Source organism: Myxocyprinus asiaticus, chromosome 43 (assembly GCF_019703515.2).
Source record: "Myxocyprinus asiaticus isolate MX2 ecotype Aquarium Trade chromosome 43, UBuf_Myxa_2, whole genome shotgun sequence".
NCBI lineage: Eukaryota > Metazoa > Chordata > Actinopteri > Cypriniformes > Catostomidae > Myxocyprinus > Myxocyprinus asiaticus.
The window spans coordinates 12,847,990-12,864,542 of NC_059386.1; the positions used below are offsets into that span (position 1 = coordinate 12,847,990).

The 16,553-nt window shown below is 37.1% G+C and overlaps 1 protein-coding gene across 1 annotated transcript; it reads right to left on the reverse strand.

Annotated features, from left to right (window-relative positions):
• Positions 1–4,025: 4,025 nt before the first annotated feature.
• On the reverse strand, positions 4,026–16,533 carry LOC127434016 (stAR-related lipid transfer protein 7, mitochondrial-like). Its single transcript, XM_051686436.1, has 8 exons — positions 15,518–16,533; positions 11,758–11,918; positions 11,253–11,302; positions 10,851–10,961; positions 10,479–10,561; positions 10,235–10,334; positions 10,067–10,151; positions 4,026–8,226 (listed from the first exon to the last, which is right to left on the reverse strand). The coding sequence occupies exons 1-8, from the start codon at positions 15,973–15,975 to the stop codon at positions 8,060–8,062; spliced, it is 1,215 nt and encodes a 404-aa protein (XP_051542396.1). The 5' UTR covers positions 15,976–16,533; the 3' UTR covers positions 4,026–8,059.
• Between the last annotated feature and the right edge of the window lie 20 nt (positions 16,534–16,553).

The window sequence follows — 16,553 nt, forward strand, 5'->3', positions numbered from 1 at the left end:
AAATGAAACAGATTTGAATAATGTCCAGCTGGTGGCATACCTTTCCAAAACACTCAGAATGGGATGCATTGGACACATTTTTGGTATTCCTGTGAAAATTTGAAAATGTGGACTACAAAGTTATCCAGGTGTAATCTTACATTTAAAACTGTTTATTAAAAGCCTTGTGCTAGTAACCCTTTTCATAGAACAATAGCAAATGTGGGGTGAGAGATAAATAACTTCCAAAAAGCAAAGAATTATTTGAAGATATAGTAGGTAAGCAATTTGAGTTTGAAACCTAAGCAGAAATGTAAAGTCTACTGTGGAAGTCCAGTTCTTCTGGTGGGGTTATTGGGTTCATGGGAATGAAATGGAGGCAGATTTAGATGTTGGTCTGAGTGTATTTAAGACAGTAGGGACATACGCCAATGGCGGAGGAGTGGTACTCACCCATCAAGCTCCGCCCTTCCCCCACCCAACTTCCCCTGCTGCACTTTCCCCTGTAAATTATAGCAGCACTTTAGCTAATGAAAGAGTTGAAGTCCGGGCACTAATAAAAGCCATTAAGTGAATAAAGCGCTTCCCCCTGTAACAAAATGAAAGAATTTGCCCCCTCCTAAAGGAGGACTCTGTATTAATATTTATGAATTGCGGAACTGGACCCTCTTACCCCCTCCCAATGACACATACCCTGGCCCACACCACACCAACTTCTCCTCAGCAACCCACCTATCCTGGGTGATATTCTGCGAACCCCCCCTGCAAGGCGGAGAGAGGGGCGGAGTATGGGGGTTTTGGAGGAGAGACATCCTGGACAGTTTGCCTTCAGTTCGGCAAACGGGTCAGGTCCAGACGCCCAGCTCGGACCAGCAGCTCAAATCCCTCAACTGGCCTTAGTTGCCAACAGGGCAAGAGCAAGAGGCATCGGTCTAGGTGTGAAGATTTGCCTTGAGGACATCCTTCCCTGTGGTGACCTGTTGGATGGTCTTCTCCAAGACATTGAGGTGAGAGTATTAAATGCGAAGACTTGTTGCGTGTCAATCTAACTATTCTTCTTTTCTTCTCGCAGAGCTGCGTTGACTTTTGATAATTTGTTAAAAGAGCAGAGTCTTTGTACTTGAGGAATGTCTTTGTTCCTTTTTTAGTTTTCTTGGTGAGTCATCTTCAAGATAAAGTAGATTTTCGAAGGGAATTGTTCACATGAAAATTGCGCAAGTAAGGCGAAATATGCTGCAGAACCAACTGGTAAGATGTAGCTTAAGTATCATAGGATCAACCACCTAATGTACCATCAAATGATGGTAGAAGAATATAAATTGGTGTAGGCAGTCATTCCATTTTTCTGTCCTTTCGATCTTCATCAGCTGTTCTTTTCTATCCCAACCTTCCATTGTCCACCTCAATATCTCAAACCGTCATCCCCAATAATTTTTGTTTCCTTCCATTTCATCATGCTAAGTGGTTCAGTTGTCCAAGTTGATTAACGCACCCATCCTTCCCATTCCCACTAAAATGTCCCCTGGGACATGACAAGTATCAGGGTAATAAGATTACCACCCAGATGGATGGGCAGATTCAGAGGCAGGTTTTTGGGAGAGATATTGTGGGATACCACAGGAAGAGTTAACACATAACTCCAGAATTAGTGTTCCAAAGATCTCAATTTTGAGGGGCTGAAAACATTGACAAGCTGCAAAATGAAGGTATACTGGCAGTTTATCCTTATTTAGCCTCGAGCCTTTAGACTGGTCTATTGGGGCAAGCCGAAAGCCAACAAACCTCTTCTATTGAGGAGCTATTGATCCCGCAACAAGACCATCATTGCTCCAACAAACTCTATTTCTATAGATTTTCTGAACAATTCAATGATAACAAACTCATTTGATTACTAAAACCACTCTTATTATTAACCCCCATTCTGGAGTTCTAGAAAATTTTAGAAAATTGACAGTTTTGTTGACTGGTCGTCAGACATAGAAAGTTAAGGAGGTGTATGTTTTTTAGAGGGGGTGGGGTTTGACGCAGTTTTTGCGCAGAAAGGGCGGTGCCCGGGCATCTCTGCAGTGAGAACGCGACCTATGACTAATCTTTTCTTTCCTTTTTTTAAACTTTGCAGACATTCTTAGTCGCAGTCTATGAAGAACACCTTTCCCCCTGGTCTCTTATTGTGCGAGACACAGATGCTCTGTCATCACCTCTACAACAAAAACCTCTACAATACTCTTTTTGATTTCCAGTTTCTGGGAACCTGAATGCAATCCTAAATAGAATTGATACAACATCGAAGGATTGTAGAAGTGGACTCTCAACAACAAGTTTATCATTTGATGGTCTTTTCTAATTTACTTCGCACAGTGATCTAAGTCTTTTGTGATTCGACCTTGCGTAGACTTGGAGCCTTGACCTGTTCCCAGACTACATCCATTCTAGTCTGTATTTAACTGTATATGGTCCATTTTGTCTTGTCTTTTGTGACTGTTCCAGAGTTTGAACCTTGCGTCTTTGCCCAGGACACCATTGTGCTTGATCTAACCATGCAGTTCCTTTCCTGTCCATGGTTGTTCCAAGCACTTTGGAGATCTGTGTGCACTTTTCTCCTTACTTATCCTTGATTTCAGCTTTGATCTCCATTCTAAACAGCCAAACAACATGTAGTAGTCTACTGAAGTGTAACATTGTTATCCAAAATCATGAGCATTTTACTGAATAAGACCAAGACCCATGTGTTGTTTTGTTAGTAATAAAATTAAGGGTGTAAAATGATTACAATGTGTTGGAAAATGTAAAGAAGTGTGAAAATGGTCACACTGTGGTCAGATTAGTTTTCATCCTATTGGCAACCACATACAATGGTTTGGCTTGGCTGCCTTCTTTGTGCCCTTACTATTTTACTAGCTCATATGTCCCATTTAACTACAACATATGCAAAGGCATAACCACCATAGAGATTGAGGACACATCCATCCCAATATTTTTATTATTGATCAATCTATATGGGGTTTTAACTGGCACACACTTAAAGTTTTACATTTGGCCCATCCATTCAATCTTGAACATATGGTTACATCCAAATTTGGCTTGAAAATAAGGTATGAAAAAGCCAATAGCACTTCCAAGTCCAGAAAATGGATGGAGATGAAAATTGTGCATGCTAGCCATGGCCTGGTCTAAGGAGGGGTTAAACACGATCAAGGGGGAACAACCCTAGCTAAATCATCAAGGAGCAGCACCCCCTGGTCTGACAAAGAGATAAACAGTTGCCCACCCTAAAGATGAAAATGCCCCCCAAATATCACATCCTAGCACTGCCTCTGACGCTAGCCACCATTTTCTCAACTAAAATATATGAATGTCTTGGGTACAAGACAATAAGGCTTTAGTACTGAAAGGCTCGTTCGAGTAAATGCAATATCGGTTGAAGTCGGAAAGGGTCATGAAGGGTGGAGTAGACGGCAGAATGGCACTTCCAGTCAATCTCTGGTCTAGATGAATGAACCCCTCTCTGCTTTACCATCACAGGTCATACTAGGTTGCACAGCTCAGCTACAGTCAAGGTAATGAACAATGATAGGACACTGTGCCATCTTTATATCTGTGTATGTGTATACATTTTTCATCCTGTGAGTCATCTCAACCTCTTTGAGATACCATACCACATTTTAGAATTGTTTATAACACCCCTTATGAGGCATTTGAGCATTTTAACATGATTGCTGATTCATTGAAATGATGCATGGCAACTATAATGTGCTTGAATTAATCTATAACTCTGTAGATGCAATCCATCAATGAACGCTACAGAAGATCCCAGACAATGAAAGTGTGGCAGCCGATTTGCAATGTCAATGTGTTAAGACAGCAGTTGTCTTGGTGTGAAGTGAATAATCAACAGTATCACTAATATTTAAAGTGTCATCAGGGGGAGAACCGGGAACGTTGTCAAGGGCCGTGCACTAAGATGCCCTCTAGTATAGTATTCTCATAGGGCCCAGGAGCCCACCCATACACATTTTGTCTCTGGCCTTTTGAATGAAAGCAACAAACCGGCTTATACTTTTATTATTCCAGTGTAATATTATTTTAACTATTTGTACAGAGCTGATACAACAATGCAGCCTATGGTGTATCCACAGCATTATAGTACAAGTAAAAATTGTCCAGATTTCCTTTTTTTCTTATTTTCAACTTCATAAAATGAATTGTGCTGTAATACACATATAAATAAGAATCTGAAGTGATGCTTGCCCATACAAAACCAATTCATTGCGGTTGCTAACTGGCCCAAGTTAAAATTATATTCTGGTCCAAAGATATAGTTCATATAATGCTTTCAGTGGGATTTTTTAGTTTTGTTAGTATTTTTGCCTGTTTTAGCCAAAAGACTGATCACTTAGAAAAGTAGTAGCAGCACCCCTCTTCTTACAAGTCATTTGAGATATCCTTTACCTCCATAGTCCAAACATGATGAGTTGCGCATTTAAGATACACATACATAATCTTAATATACATAATCATAAGTACAAGGAATAATAATTAGCCTCAGCAAGCACAACTAATAACAATATCTGACAATGAACACACAACATTAATAAATTGTTTTATTGTCACCAATTAATTAATTACATGGATTATTTTCACATTGGATCAAAAAACTGAATTTCTCATGCTCCTGATTTCACCTTTCCTACTCATTCATACATAAACTAATTCAACTTTAATTTAGTTGAAATTACAGTAGAACACTTAGTAGAAAAAGTGAAAAAAGCTATAGAATGCATTAAATTGAGTCATGTTTTATTACTGCATCAGATACTTTAAATTTAAGTGGAGTACTCTCAAACACCATGCAACTTCAATCTTATGAACATGTAGGAATATCTCAGATTTTGGTATGACATTTAGACGAAAGTCAAGTAGAATGCAAGGATGTAACCACATATTCAGGATGGGGGGGTACCAAATGTAAGAATTTAACAATCAACCATGGAAAAAACCAATATAAGTAGATGGGGGGGGGGGGGGGGAGGACATGTCTATGGTGGTTGCAGCCCTGGTAGAATGCGTTAAATGACCTTGGGATGGGCAGACATGCAGTCAAACAGTCATGTAATTCGCCTGGGAATTATATAACACTTTTCAGTATATTTTGGAAATGAAATTGCTCCTATTTAAACCCTTTACTGAGATATAGAACCAAGGTAAATGACACTGAACAATTCCTGCTCCAGGAATTGTAAATTTGTATGTGAATTTTCATTTAATTGAATGATTTTAATTTAATTAGGTTTTCATTTAAACCTTGGTAAATATCAAGTTAAGCTCTATTACCACAGAAAATAATGCAACCCATTTTACTTACTTTTATTGTAAGTGCATTTCTGAATAAAATTTTTGTTTTAACAAACTAAAAGATGAGCAGAAATTATTTAACCTAAAAATGGACTGACCATTGTGGACAATTAGTTTTTAAAATCAGCAAAACACAAAAATACCACTGAAATCAGTAACAACTGATTGTCTTTGATTATATATATATATATATATATATATATATATAAAAAAAACTTGATACAACAGAGTATTTTTGCTGCCTTTCTCTTGGACAGTGCTATCTATACAAAAAAAATGTAGGCCATATTCATTATGAAACCCAAAGGAGTAGAATGAAAATGGGATTTTGACAAATGAAAGAAATTAGGACATAATAACGAAAACAAGGGGTTAAATTATGATTTCACATAAAGGACAGGGTGAACAGGATGCAGATGTTTACCTAAACCTTTGGTAAATACCAGGTGCTCAAAATGGGAATAGTTGGGAATTCAGACTTGATTATGGTTCCTAATAATGAACAGTCTTTTATAATCAGACTGAACAGTATTCTCGGGGGACCATTTGTAAATGCAACTCATAATTCCTCTGCAAATAATGCCTATTCATTAGCTACTTTCATTAATAAAAGGTTCAGAAACCCCTCTAATAATCTGTTATATATTACATTCAATTCCTGTGTTGTACGTTGCAAGAAAAGTGTCATGCCATTTTCAAGTGCTACCCTCATTTACACAAAGGACATCTGGATGTTATACAGAGTGTGTGTGTATATGTATATATATATATATATATATACACACACACACATATATATGCACAAATCTTCAGAGTAAAATTTGACCTTGGGATTCAATAGACTACAAGCAATGGTCTTTATTTTAAAATGCTCCTCTGCAGACATCATAAGACAACACACACACAAAAAAAATCTATTTGCAATGTACCTTTATATTGCCTCGATGATTTACATAACCTTGTTTTAAAATTCTGTTCTTGCCTGATGCAAAATAATGTGCAAATGTAACTAACTTCACTGGTATTTTATGACACATCAGTGTGACAAAAGGTCAAACAATTGGACGGAGACCAAAACAGCATAAACATTTTGATTCATGTCTGCAGGATTTAGGACAACTTTTCAAAGTCAAAAAATAACTCGAATGATGCGTAATCTGCATTAAAGGAATATTCCGGGTTCAATGCAAGTTAAGATCAACTCACAAAAAACAATTTCAACTTATTCCTTCTTTTCTTTCAAAAAAGCAAAAATCAAGGTTACAGTGAGGCACATACAATGGAAGTGAATGGGGCCCATTTTTGGAGAGTTTAAATGCAGAAATTTGAAGCTTATAATTTTATAAAAGCACTTCTGTTAAAACTCATGTAATATTTGAGCTTAAAAAGTTTCACAATCATTTTAGGGTTTGTTGACATTACATCGTCATGGTAGCAAAGTTGTAAATTTGGCTGTAACTTTACACAAAAGGTTAGTAATTGATTTTATCACACTAAAATCATGTTAACACACATATTGTTTACATCTTGTAGCTATACTTTCGAAACAATGAGTATTTTAATGTTTACTGATTGACCCCATTGACTTCCATTGTAAGTGCCTCACTGAATCCCAAATTTGTACTTTTTTAAAAGAAAAGGAGTGACCAGTCAATTTATTTTTGTGGTAATCAAGATTGTCACAAATGCTGTCGATTGACCTTAACTTGCAATGAACCCAAAATATTCCTTTAATAAGCCTATTAATTTATGTTTGAATGTTTCTATTAATTTGTGTTTGAATGTACCAATTTACTATTCAACAAGGTTTTTAATCTTGGTTAAGATAAAAGTTTTGTTTTTTTTAAGTATAAATGTGTATAACAAAGACCAAACACATTACAGTGGATTCTCAGACATACAAACCCCCACAATTCTTCTGCATTTGCACAAAATCTTTTTCCTGAAGCAAATTTGTAAGCCGACGAAATGGACCTTCCACTCTCTATACATTATTGAGTCCGTTGGCATCGCTGCCCCAAAAATGTGAGGATATAGCAGACATTTGCAACAGTTCAGAGTAGAATTATTATTATTTTTTTTATATTTCAAACAACCCTCTATACAGCACAGGAGGAAGCCGAGCATGTTCGTGAGGATGTTGCGGTTGGCATAACCACCTCTCTTTTGTTTCCAGAAGAGGTATCATGATCCGTGAAGGCTGTTTGGGTTTTACTGGCAGTGAACATTCACACACACTCATGCAAAGTAAATGAGGGCAACAGTGATTAAGTCTGGTGCTGCCAAGGGCAGAACATCACAGTATAAGCTGGAGAGGAGAACCACAAAAAAAAAAACATTGCTTTGTGCACAAGCAACTTCCTCAAATTCAAGCCTGTGGTGCGTGTTAATGTTTTTTCATCATCTCATTTTTTTAGCACCTCAACACCATGCGTTAATTTTGATGATCTTATGACCCAAGATAAAGAAATGTGGGAGAAAATACTGCTTTGGCAGAAGCATCTTCTGTTATCGGTGTAACTTCGGCTCATCTCGGCAGTTTGGCTTAGATGCACCCCACAGAAAGAGGAAGCAAACAAACAGCTCAAAAAACGGAGAACTTAACCACTTAGTAAGAAAAGCTAGTGCAGGTGTGGTCAAACGGCAAACAGCTGAGATGTCCAGCACAGTCCCATTAATCATGTTACTACAATACTTCAAGCCTCCACTATTTCCTGTGGCTAGACACTCAGGCATAGATCTGACTTGGGCCTCCGGTGTGAGGGTTGTCAGCTCCTAGCCGTTCTTGAGTGGATTGGGTAGGTTTAACAATGCTGACGTAGTCTTGGACACCTACGTCCATGTTTTTAGCTCTGAGTGCAGCTGTGTGAAGCTTCTCCAGAAAATCTGGCATGCCTGTGGGACAGAGAGGAAGTTGATGACCTTGCAAAGACCTTCAGTAAAAGCAATGGGAACAGGAGTTAAGAAACAGCAGTTGCTGAAATGGCAGAATTTAAGGCCAGCTTCCATGATGGGAGTCAATTTATATATGAAAGTCCATTATGTGATACTACTATTATTCATTGGTCTAATTAGACGAGAATGGTGTTTGCAGCCCATTTTGCTTCCGTATTTCCAAGTAAAACAGAATATTCTACAAGAAAAAATGCGGGACTTGATTTTATCCATCGAGAATTGATTGGATCATGAAAAGTGGCCGTTCCATTCCAGAATGGAGCCAGATTTAAATAAATGGATGCACTGTAAATGTGAGTTTGCAGTGGATTTTGGGGGACTGTTTTACTCCAGAAACACCACCAGCACCAACATTTGGGTTGAGGTCAAGTTCATCTTAGAGAGCATATCCCATGGTAATACTTATTTTCCAAATCTATAGTTATTTTCTATTGTTGCTATAACCTTTATTGACTTAAATTTAACCGGCCAAATGAATCTTATACATTTTATAAAGGTTTTCTGTTGTTTAACCAGTTTTTCAAATTTCAACCAGGATTTTGCATGAAAATAGCCATAGAAGCTGACATAGCATTAAAAAACAAACTTCAACTGGCCTTAAATGACTGTGCTCAGTATTGGCAAGATTTTAGAAAAGCTGCATTACCTACAACAGCAGCTTAAAAGAATGCCTGAATATCTACTTAGCTATTAGTTAAAAGATTTTGGCAGCGGTAGAGTTATTTCAGTGAAGGACCAAGTTATTACATTTTGATGAAAGATTACAAAGACCAATTTTTTTTCTTTGGAACAATGTGCACTGATGAATCGAGCACAATAAGGCGATGTTCACACAGGCAGAAATAAATCGGATTTTCTGAATCTGACTCAAATTTGTTTTGGTTTTTGTAGTTTGAACGGAACAACAAATAAATAAATAAAATCCAATTTTCAAGCCTGATGCAAAACCACATCCATAGGTGGTTTGAAATCGGTTTAAAATCAGATTTTTGTTAATGCATCTCAGTCTGAACGATCAGATCGGATTGCATGTGTTTTTTTCTGTCATTCGTTGTGCGCGACGGGTTGTTACGGCAGGTTTTGTGACGAAAACCTAAACCTAAGTGCGTTTCAAACAGAATAAATTATTTCTTCACAGGGCACTTCGAAGGGAAAACAGTAATGATGGCCACACTGTAGGATCATAACAAACAGAACTTTCAATAAAAAATACTTAAGTGATTTCATAATTAGGGCTGGGTGATATATTGAATATTCACGATATTATCACAATGATTTTGCTCTCGATTAAGCAATATTAAGTACATCACGATGATTTCAGTGCTTTTATTTGGCCACTACGTTTCCTAAAGAGCATATCATGAAAAAAATGCTAGCAAAAGTGACTGCAGTCTGAACAGAAAAATCAGATCTGGCCACATATAACTTTAAGTTTGAATAGTCAGACTAAAAAAAATCTGATTTGAGGAAAAAAAACAAAAAACAAACTGATTTTCCCAGGAGTGTGAACAAAGCCTAAGACCAGGAACATGTATTGGGAAAGTAGAAAGGGTCAGTTTAGATTTCATTACTTTAAATATTTTGCCTATAGAAAAAAATAGTGTGTAACTGATTCTAAGAAATGTAATTTATTAAAACTAAACTAATTTATCTAACTAAAATTAGATACAGAATTTTAACTTCTTTGAAAATACATTTGTCCAGATAGGAAAAACATCCAAGTCCAGATATGAATGCAAATTATGGAACAAAGCATGAGCACGTATAAATGACGGCTCACCACTCGATACCATCCAGCTGACGCAGTAGCGAGGAAAGACCGTCTGAGGGTCATCACTGTAAGTCAGTAGGTAGTCAAAGCCGTTCTGTTAAGACAGGATAACTAGCTTAAGACTCTGCATTCTTAGACCAAGAGCAGACAAACTGACACACACGACCCTATTATCACCTCGTCAAATGATCTATGTGGTCGGATGACCATCTTAGACTGGTAAGAGTGAACTCGGACAAATTCCTGGGTCTCTGGGACACTGGGGTGTTTAACAGCTCTGAGTAGAGAAAGAAGGCAAGAATGTAAGAGAGACACATCAAGAATTTAATATGAATCAAAATAAATAAATGACAAAGTAATTGACTTTTCCCGCAACTGGCCCAAAACTCTCACACGAGATTGCAAGAACACCACCACCAACCTGGAGACTAAGATCATCAAGCTGTTCTCCACATCAAAGTGATAACGGCGCACATAGACATAGTCTCTGGAGTACATAGGATACTGCACAGGAAAGGTCAAGTTATAACATGTGATTTGCTATTCAAAAAGTTTGAATCACTCAAGCAACTTCCTTATCAAAAAATTCTTAATGGCTTGATCCACACAAATGAATCCAACAGGAAGGATTGATGAAACATGACAGAAAGATTACTCTTAAATCTTCTTTCACTACTACTAGATTACACTAGAAGTAATTCAACTAAGACCCAATTCATTGCCCAATGCAAAAATCTCAGGAATGTTTCCTTGTTATGACAGGATGCAGCAGGAAACATGATTCACAGCTTACTGGAAAATGCGTTGCCCAATGAACAACCTCAGTGCCCGTGTTGACATCCCTGTCCACCACTTCCAGTTTGATAACTAATGCGTCCCATTTTTTCCTGTACTCTGTGTCCAACTAGAGTAAAGGGAAATATTTGGGAGAGGATGTCTATAAATAGCAAACCAACAGCAGATACCAACCACATACAGTAAACCTAGATATATCAACAAAGACAACAAGTGCACAAGGCAGGTGAAAACATCTGAAAACATGCAAGGACGTGCAATGGAAAGGCTGAGTAAATCACTCAAAATTATACAATCCCCGACTACAAACGTACAAGTTGGTTTACTTTGTTTTACTCTTATAATGAAGTAAAACTAAAGGGGTTCAATATATAATGTTTCATATTAAATAGTTTCATACCTGAACGTTGAAGAATTGGCGGGGGGTGACATCGGTGTATGAACCAAACACTGTAAAAAGAGGGTCAGTATTGTAAATACAAAAATAAAAAAAATAAAAGAAATTATCAGTGGACAGTGGGCGTTTGCAACCCATTTTACTTCCTTAATCTGATTTGTATTATAATCTGTATTTCCGACTGAAACCAAGTGATTGGATAGTGAAAAGTTGCCATTACTTCTCAGGTGGTTGGGAAGGGGTTGAAAAATAAAAGGGCTTGATGGTGATGTAAGCCGAAAAGGAAAGTCGTTTCAGGAGGCAGATATTACGAATACATTCCTTTTTTCTTTGAATAACATGCACTAATAAATCATGCTCAATAAGCCCAGGAACATGCATAGAGAAAGTAAACAGGGTTCTTTTTGATTCCATGTTGACTTCAAGAAGTGTGACAAAGTATGAAAAAAAAGGATTATGCTGTCACTGAGAAGTACAGTTATATACGAGTTTGTGATTTTAAACTTACCTCTGTACTCAAACAGATGGCTACCCTGGATTGGCCTCCTCCACACTCTGAAGTTTTTCTTCTCCATGACCACCTCCCATCCTGGATCCACAACCACAGCAGTCTTTGAGACTGCACTCTGGCTTCGTACACCCTCCAAAGCCTGCAGCTCCAATGCACACCTATTGGGGAATTTTAGGTGAATGTGCTTAATTGTAGGGGTGCACCGATCGATCGGCCACCGATCTAAATCGGCCGATCTTAGTCTTAAATCTGTGATCGGCCGATCGTGCCTAGATTTAGGGACAATCTTTTTTTGCAGCACGCAGCGAATCACACATACACTGCTCCTCTAATAAATGAGCGCTTTCCCTTGATGCATGATAGCGTGGCCTCTGGGGGGTGAATTGTTGGCTATTCTAAGCATTCACAAATTTAAAGTTTCAGACATGTTGTAATTCAGACAAATATGCCAGTTTGTTTTGAAAAAATGTGTAAGAATTACACATGTATGAATATTAAGTTGCCTATTTTCTTAAGTCATTACGGTAGTAATTCTGACTCGCTGCACAGTGAGCAGGAAGAGGATAAAGAGGCTGCTAACAGGTATAAAACGAATTACACAACAAATAAATAAATGTAACGTGAGTCGTGACAATCAGACGTTGTGTGGAGCGATAGAGACTGTTTGAGAGATCACGATCACTTTTAGCTTTAAGCCGCCTTTTCACTGTCTCCGACATTCACATATGACTGTTGTATTTCTTCCCAAGACAGTCATGATGAATTGTCAAATTCGTTCATTGAAGGAGAAGCTACCAAAGGTTTACCTCAGAATGACATTACTGTGTGATTTTGAGCAGATGTATGAATTCAATAAAATTAATTATTAATATTCACTCAGTATTTATTATTAATAGTATTATTTATCATTATTACTGTTTTTAAATTTTAAATGTTTTTAATAGTATGATCATTATCAGTAACAACAACCCTAATTCAGCAAATATGAATCAGAAATTCATAGATGTGATTTTAAATATGTAAGTTTTTGCATGTGCAGAAATAAATGACACGTGTACATATTTAATCACACGTTTACTGTCATTCCAAAAGCTTTTTGTGATATTTACAATGTAAACAATAATTTCTGACTTCTACATTGTTAATTGTCCAAAATACAGAGGTAGCAGGCGTTTAGAATTTTTTTTTAGGACAAAATCTATTGATATTTCTCACTTTGCGCTGATAGTTTTGCATGAATACATCACTTTCCGTCGGGCGGTCGCATATTTAACGCTTAATAAAAAGTTTCCATTCATTAACATTAGTTAATGCATTAGGTATCATGAACAAACAATGAACAATATATTTTTACAGCATTTATTAATCGTAATGTTAGTTAATAAAAATATAATTGTTCATTGTTAGTTCATAGTGCATTAACTAATGTTAACATATACAACTTTTGATTTTTAAAATGTATATGTTGTAACTAACATTAAGTTTATGTTAACTAATGTTAAATAATGTTATCAAATGGAACCTTTTTGTAAAGTGTTACTGTAATTATATGGTGTGGGGCATAAACATATAACTGCTCAATATAACTTGCAAAAGTATGGCAAAGGGCACTTTAAAAAAAAAAAATTGGTATCTGCCAATCTTGGTGTTAAAAAAAAATAATAAAAAAAACAAAAAAAAAAAAAACGAGATCGTTTTGGCCTCAAATTTCCTGAACGGTGCACCACTACTTAATTGTCATAAAAACATAATGTCACAATGCTTAAAAAAAAATAAATAAAAAATATTCTGCAAAATAGGCTTTTTAAAAGAAATATAATTTCTAAGTAGTGGGAATTAAGCATTCCAAATTGGGAGAAAAGGGGATTTACATTTTTATATATATATATATTTTCTTATTTCATTCTCATTAGTTTGAGTTGAAATGGACATGTTCGACAGGTTTCATGAGTTTTACCTTCAAACTGATTGGTTCAATCACAATTTTAGTGGTCTACCGATATATCGCCAAGGCCGATAAATCAGCCGATATTTGGTATTTTTTAAATTATCGGCATCGGACGATACATTTTTCCGTTTGGCCGATCCGTTTAAGCCGTGACGCCGCTGAGAATCACCTGCTTGCACGTGAAGGAGCCGTCTGAGACATGTAAACGACCACTCACAGTTCATTTTGTTTTTAGATGCCTATCGTGTTACCACAATAATAGACTTGTGTGCAACACAGTCTCATTTAAGAGCCGTGACAGATGCATACGAGCTCATGTTGTTGAAGTGCTCGCACATTTCATTCTCCCTCTCTCCTCGACAGTTTCTTGTAACTGTCTTGTCTAATGATAAAAAGGAATAAATTATAAAAACTTCTATCATCACTGTCTGCACATATGCAGATATCTTCTTTAAACAGATTTAATTCACAAACCTAAAAACTTCTAGCATTTTCTTCCGTTTTAGCACACATATATCTTCCTCTGAAGCATGTTAAGGGATGCATAAGAGGTTCACGGAACTCATGAGAGGTGAAAAAGGTGAGAACCTAATGGCAGGTGTTCCAGATGTATATTTTCAGTTGATCTGTTTGTTTTATGTATAGCTTTTTGTTGTATTTAAGTGTTTTTAAGTGTTAAGTACTTTCTTTTATCCCAACTTAATATGCAGAGACAACTATAAGTAAGCCATTCACAGGTTAATAGTCTCAAAAACTATAAGCAGACTTTCTGTGGCTCTAGTATCATAATTGCTCATATTCAGCATATTCAGAAAACTGGTTTGAAAAAGTTTATTTTTGCAATCTGTTTGGTGGCGCAAAAATGACACTTAAGCTTAAAAGCTTTGTTTTTTTAAGTGTTTAATTCAGAGATGCCCAAGCTAGGGCCCTTTGATTTGGCCCGCCTTGCCACATATGACGAGAAAAAAAAATAAAAGAAAACAAATATGCCATTGACACACCTCTTCATTGCATCAGATTGCAGAGTCATGTGTTTCTATATTATAAAATCACAAAGGAAGGAAACCAGGGAAACTTTATATTTTAATATAATACAGTTTGATATAATGCAACGTTTACTTTCGGCCCACGTCCCTCAGTCAAGGTTGATTTTTGGCCCTTCGTAGGAAAAAGTTTGGGCACCTCTGGTTTAAGCCTAAAGTAATCCTTTCAAGTGATTTTAATAAAGAAAATGTATACAATTTTACCAAAACAATTTGGGAAAATTATCTTCAGAAAGGCGAGTAGATTGCATCCCTGATTATAATAGATGGATAGTCAGCATCAACACTCGCTGAGCAACACAGGCCCACTGATACATTATTTTTGTAAGAAAATGCAATTGCTAATGCACGCATAACTGTCCATGGTTGCTGGACTACTGTATGCAGTGTTGTTATTTCCTTCTTCCTAATGGATTACTTAAAATTACATAATTTCTTTGTGCAAACAATTAAAAAAAATGGGAAGACTGAACAGAAACCAGTAGAAATCACTGAAAACAAAATCCTATTTTTATTTTTACAGTTGAAGTTTTGTTTGAAATTGAGTAAATATAATGCTAAATAAAATGTAATTTATTATTTAGCCAATTTATGTATATGTCATTTACTATTATGTTAAATTGTGTGGTATATCGGCATTATATCGGCCGATCAGCGGTCTCTGGATAACCCCATATCAGTCGACCTCTACATAAACATAAACAACAAATGAAATGTGTTAAAATACAGAAATTCACAAAACCCAATCCAGTTGTGAGGGAAATACCTCCTCAGCTCATCATCTCGGATCTTCTCATCCTCCCACATGAAGACTCCAGCCAGGGCTGCGATGAGTTTTCCCGTGGGGGCGTGTTTGCTCTGCAGCCGCCGCCATATGCTGCCCACGAGTGTCCACCTGGTTCTCTCGGAGTACAGGTTTGAATACAACTCCCCAATCTGAAAAGCCCTTCTCAACCTCTGACCGGTCACAAAACTACAGTGGTTGGCGAATATAGACAGCAGTCTCTCTTTCTTCTTGTCGGAGGCCAGTTTGTTTGTTCGTCTTCCTGCTTCCTGGATCCATGACAGCAGCAGGCCCATACGTTGCCCCATCCAAGAGAAAGTCCACGATGTGTTGATCATTTTACCAGTAGCATTACTTTGTTTATAAGTACTTAAGCTTTGCAGGCGAACAGCTCTGGCACCTATGCTGCATACAGGCCGATGTTGGACGGAGGAGAACATCTTTGTTTCTAGAACCACCTATGGCGCAATCTGAAATCTAGGTTTGACTTTGCTCCTTCTAGTTTAAAGCGACTTGAATTAGCTGAAAAGCAAAGCTTTAATAAACAAGTTAGTTCCCATGTGGTAACAGTACTGAGATAACAAGTGCAGCTCAATGTCAAGTTGACATGCACGTGCGATTATGTTGCAAAATAGATGACGAAGTTTTAAAGGAAAGATGAGATGCAGGAGAGCAAACAAATTCTAATGACGCTTTTCGTATTTTCGTTTCATATTATGATAAGCGATAATAATATTTTACTAGATAAACAGACCATTTGACATGCACGAGCAAGCGCAATAACAGATCAACAAGACTAACTAGCAAAGCAGACAAGCAACCCCGCGCGAACTGTAATTAAAACAACTAATATATTCAAAGGTGCATCATACTTAGTATGTCTCAACGGCTAAATTTTGATTTCCGTTTTCCTATCGCGTAGTTATTAATCTTACTTTTTATCGTCATGTGTTAGTCTCATGTCCCCACGCCTCTCCAGTGGACTGTGGGTTGCGTGACGAACACACGCCTGATGGCC

Coding starts and splice junctions, on each gene's coding strand:
- LOC127434016 (XM_051686436.1), bottom strand. CDS start 15,975: ATGTTCTCCTCCGTCCAACATCGGCCTGTATGCAGCATAGGTGCCAGA. Junction 10,562..10,850: donor ATTGGGCAACGCATTTTCCA/GTAAGCTGTGAA, acceptor TTTCCTGTGCAG/TATCCTATGTACTCCAGAGA. Junction 8,227..10,066: donor CAGCTGGATGGTATCGAGTG/GTGAGCCGTCAT, acceptor TCTGTCCCACAG/GCATGCCAGATTTTCTGGAG.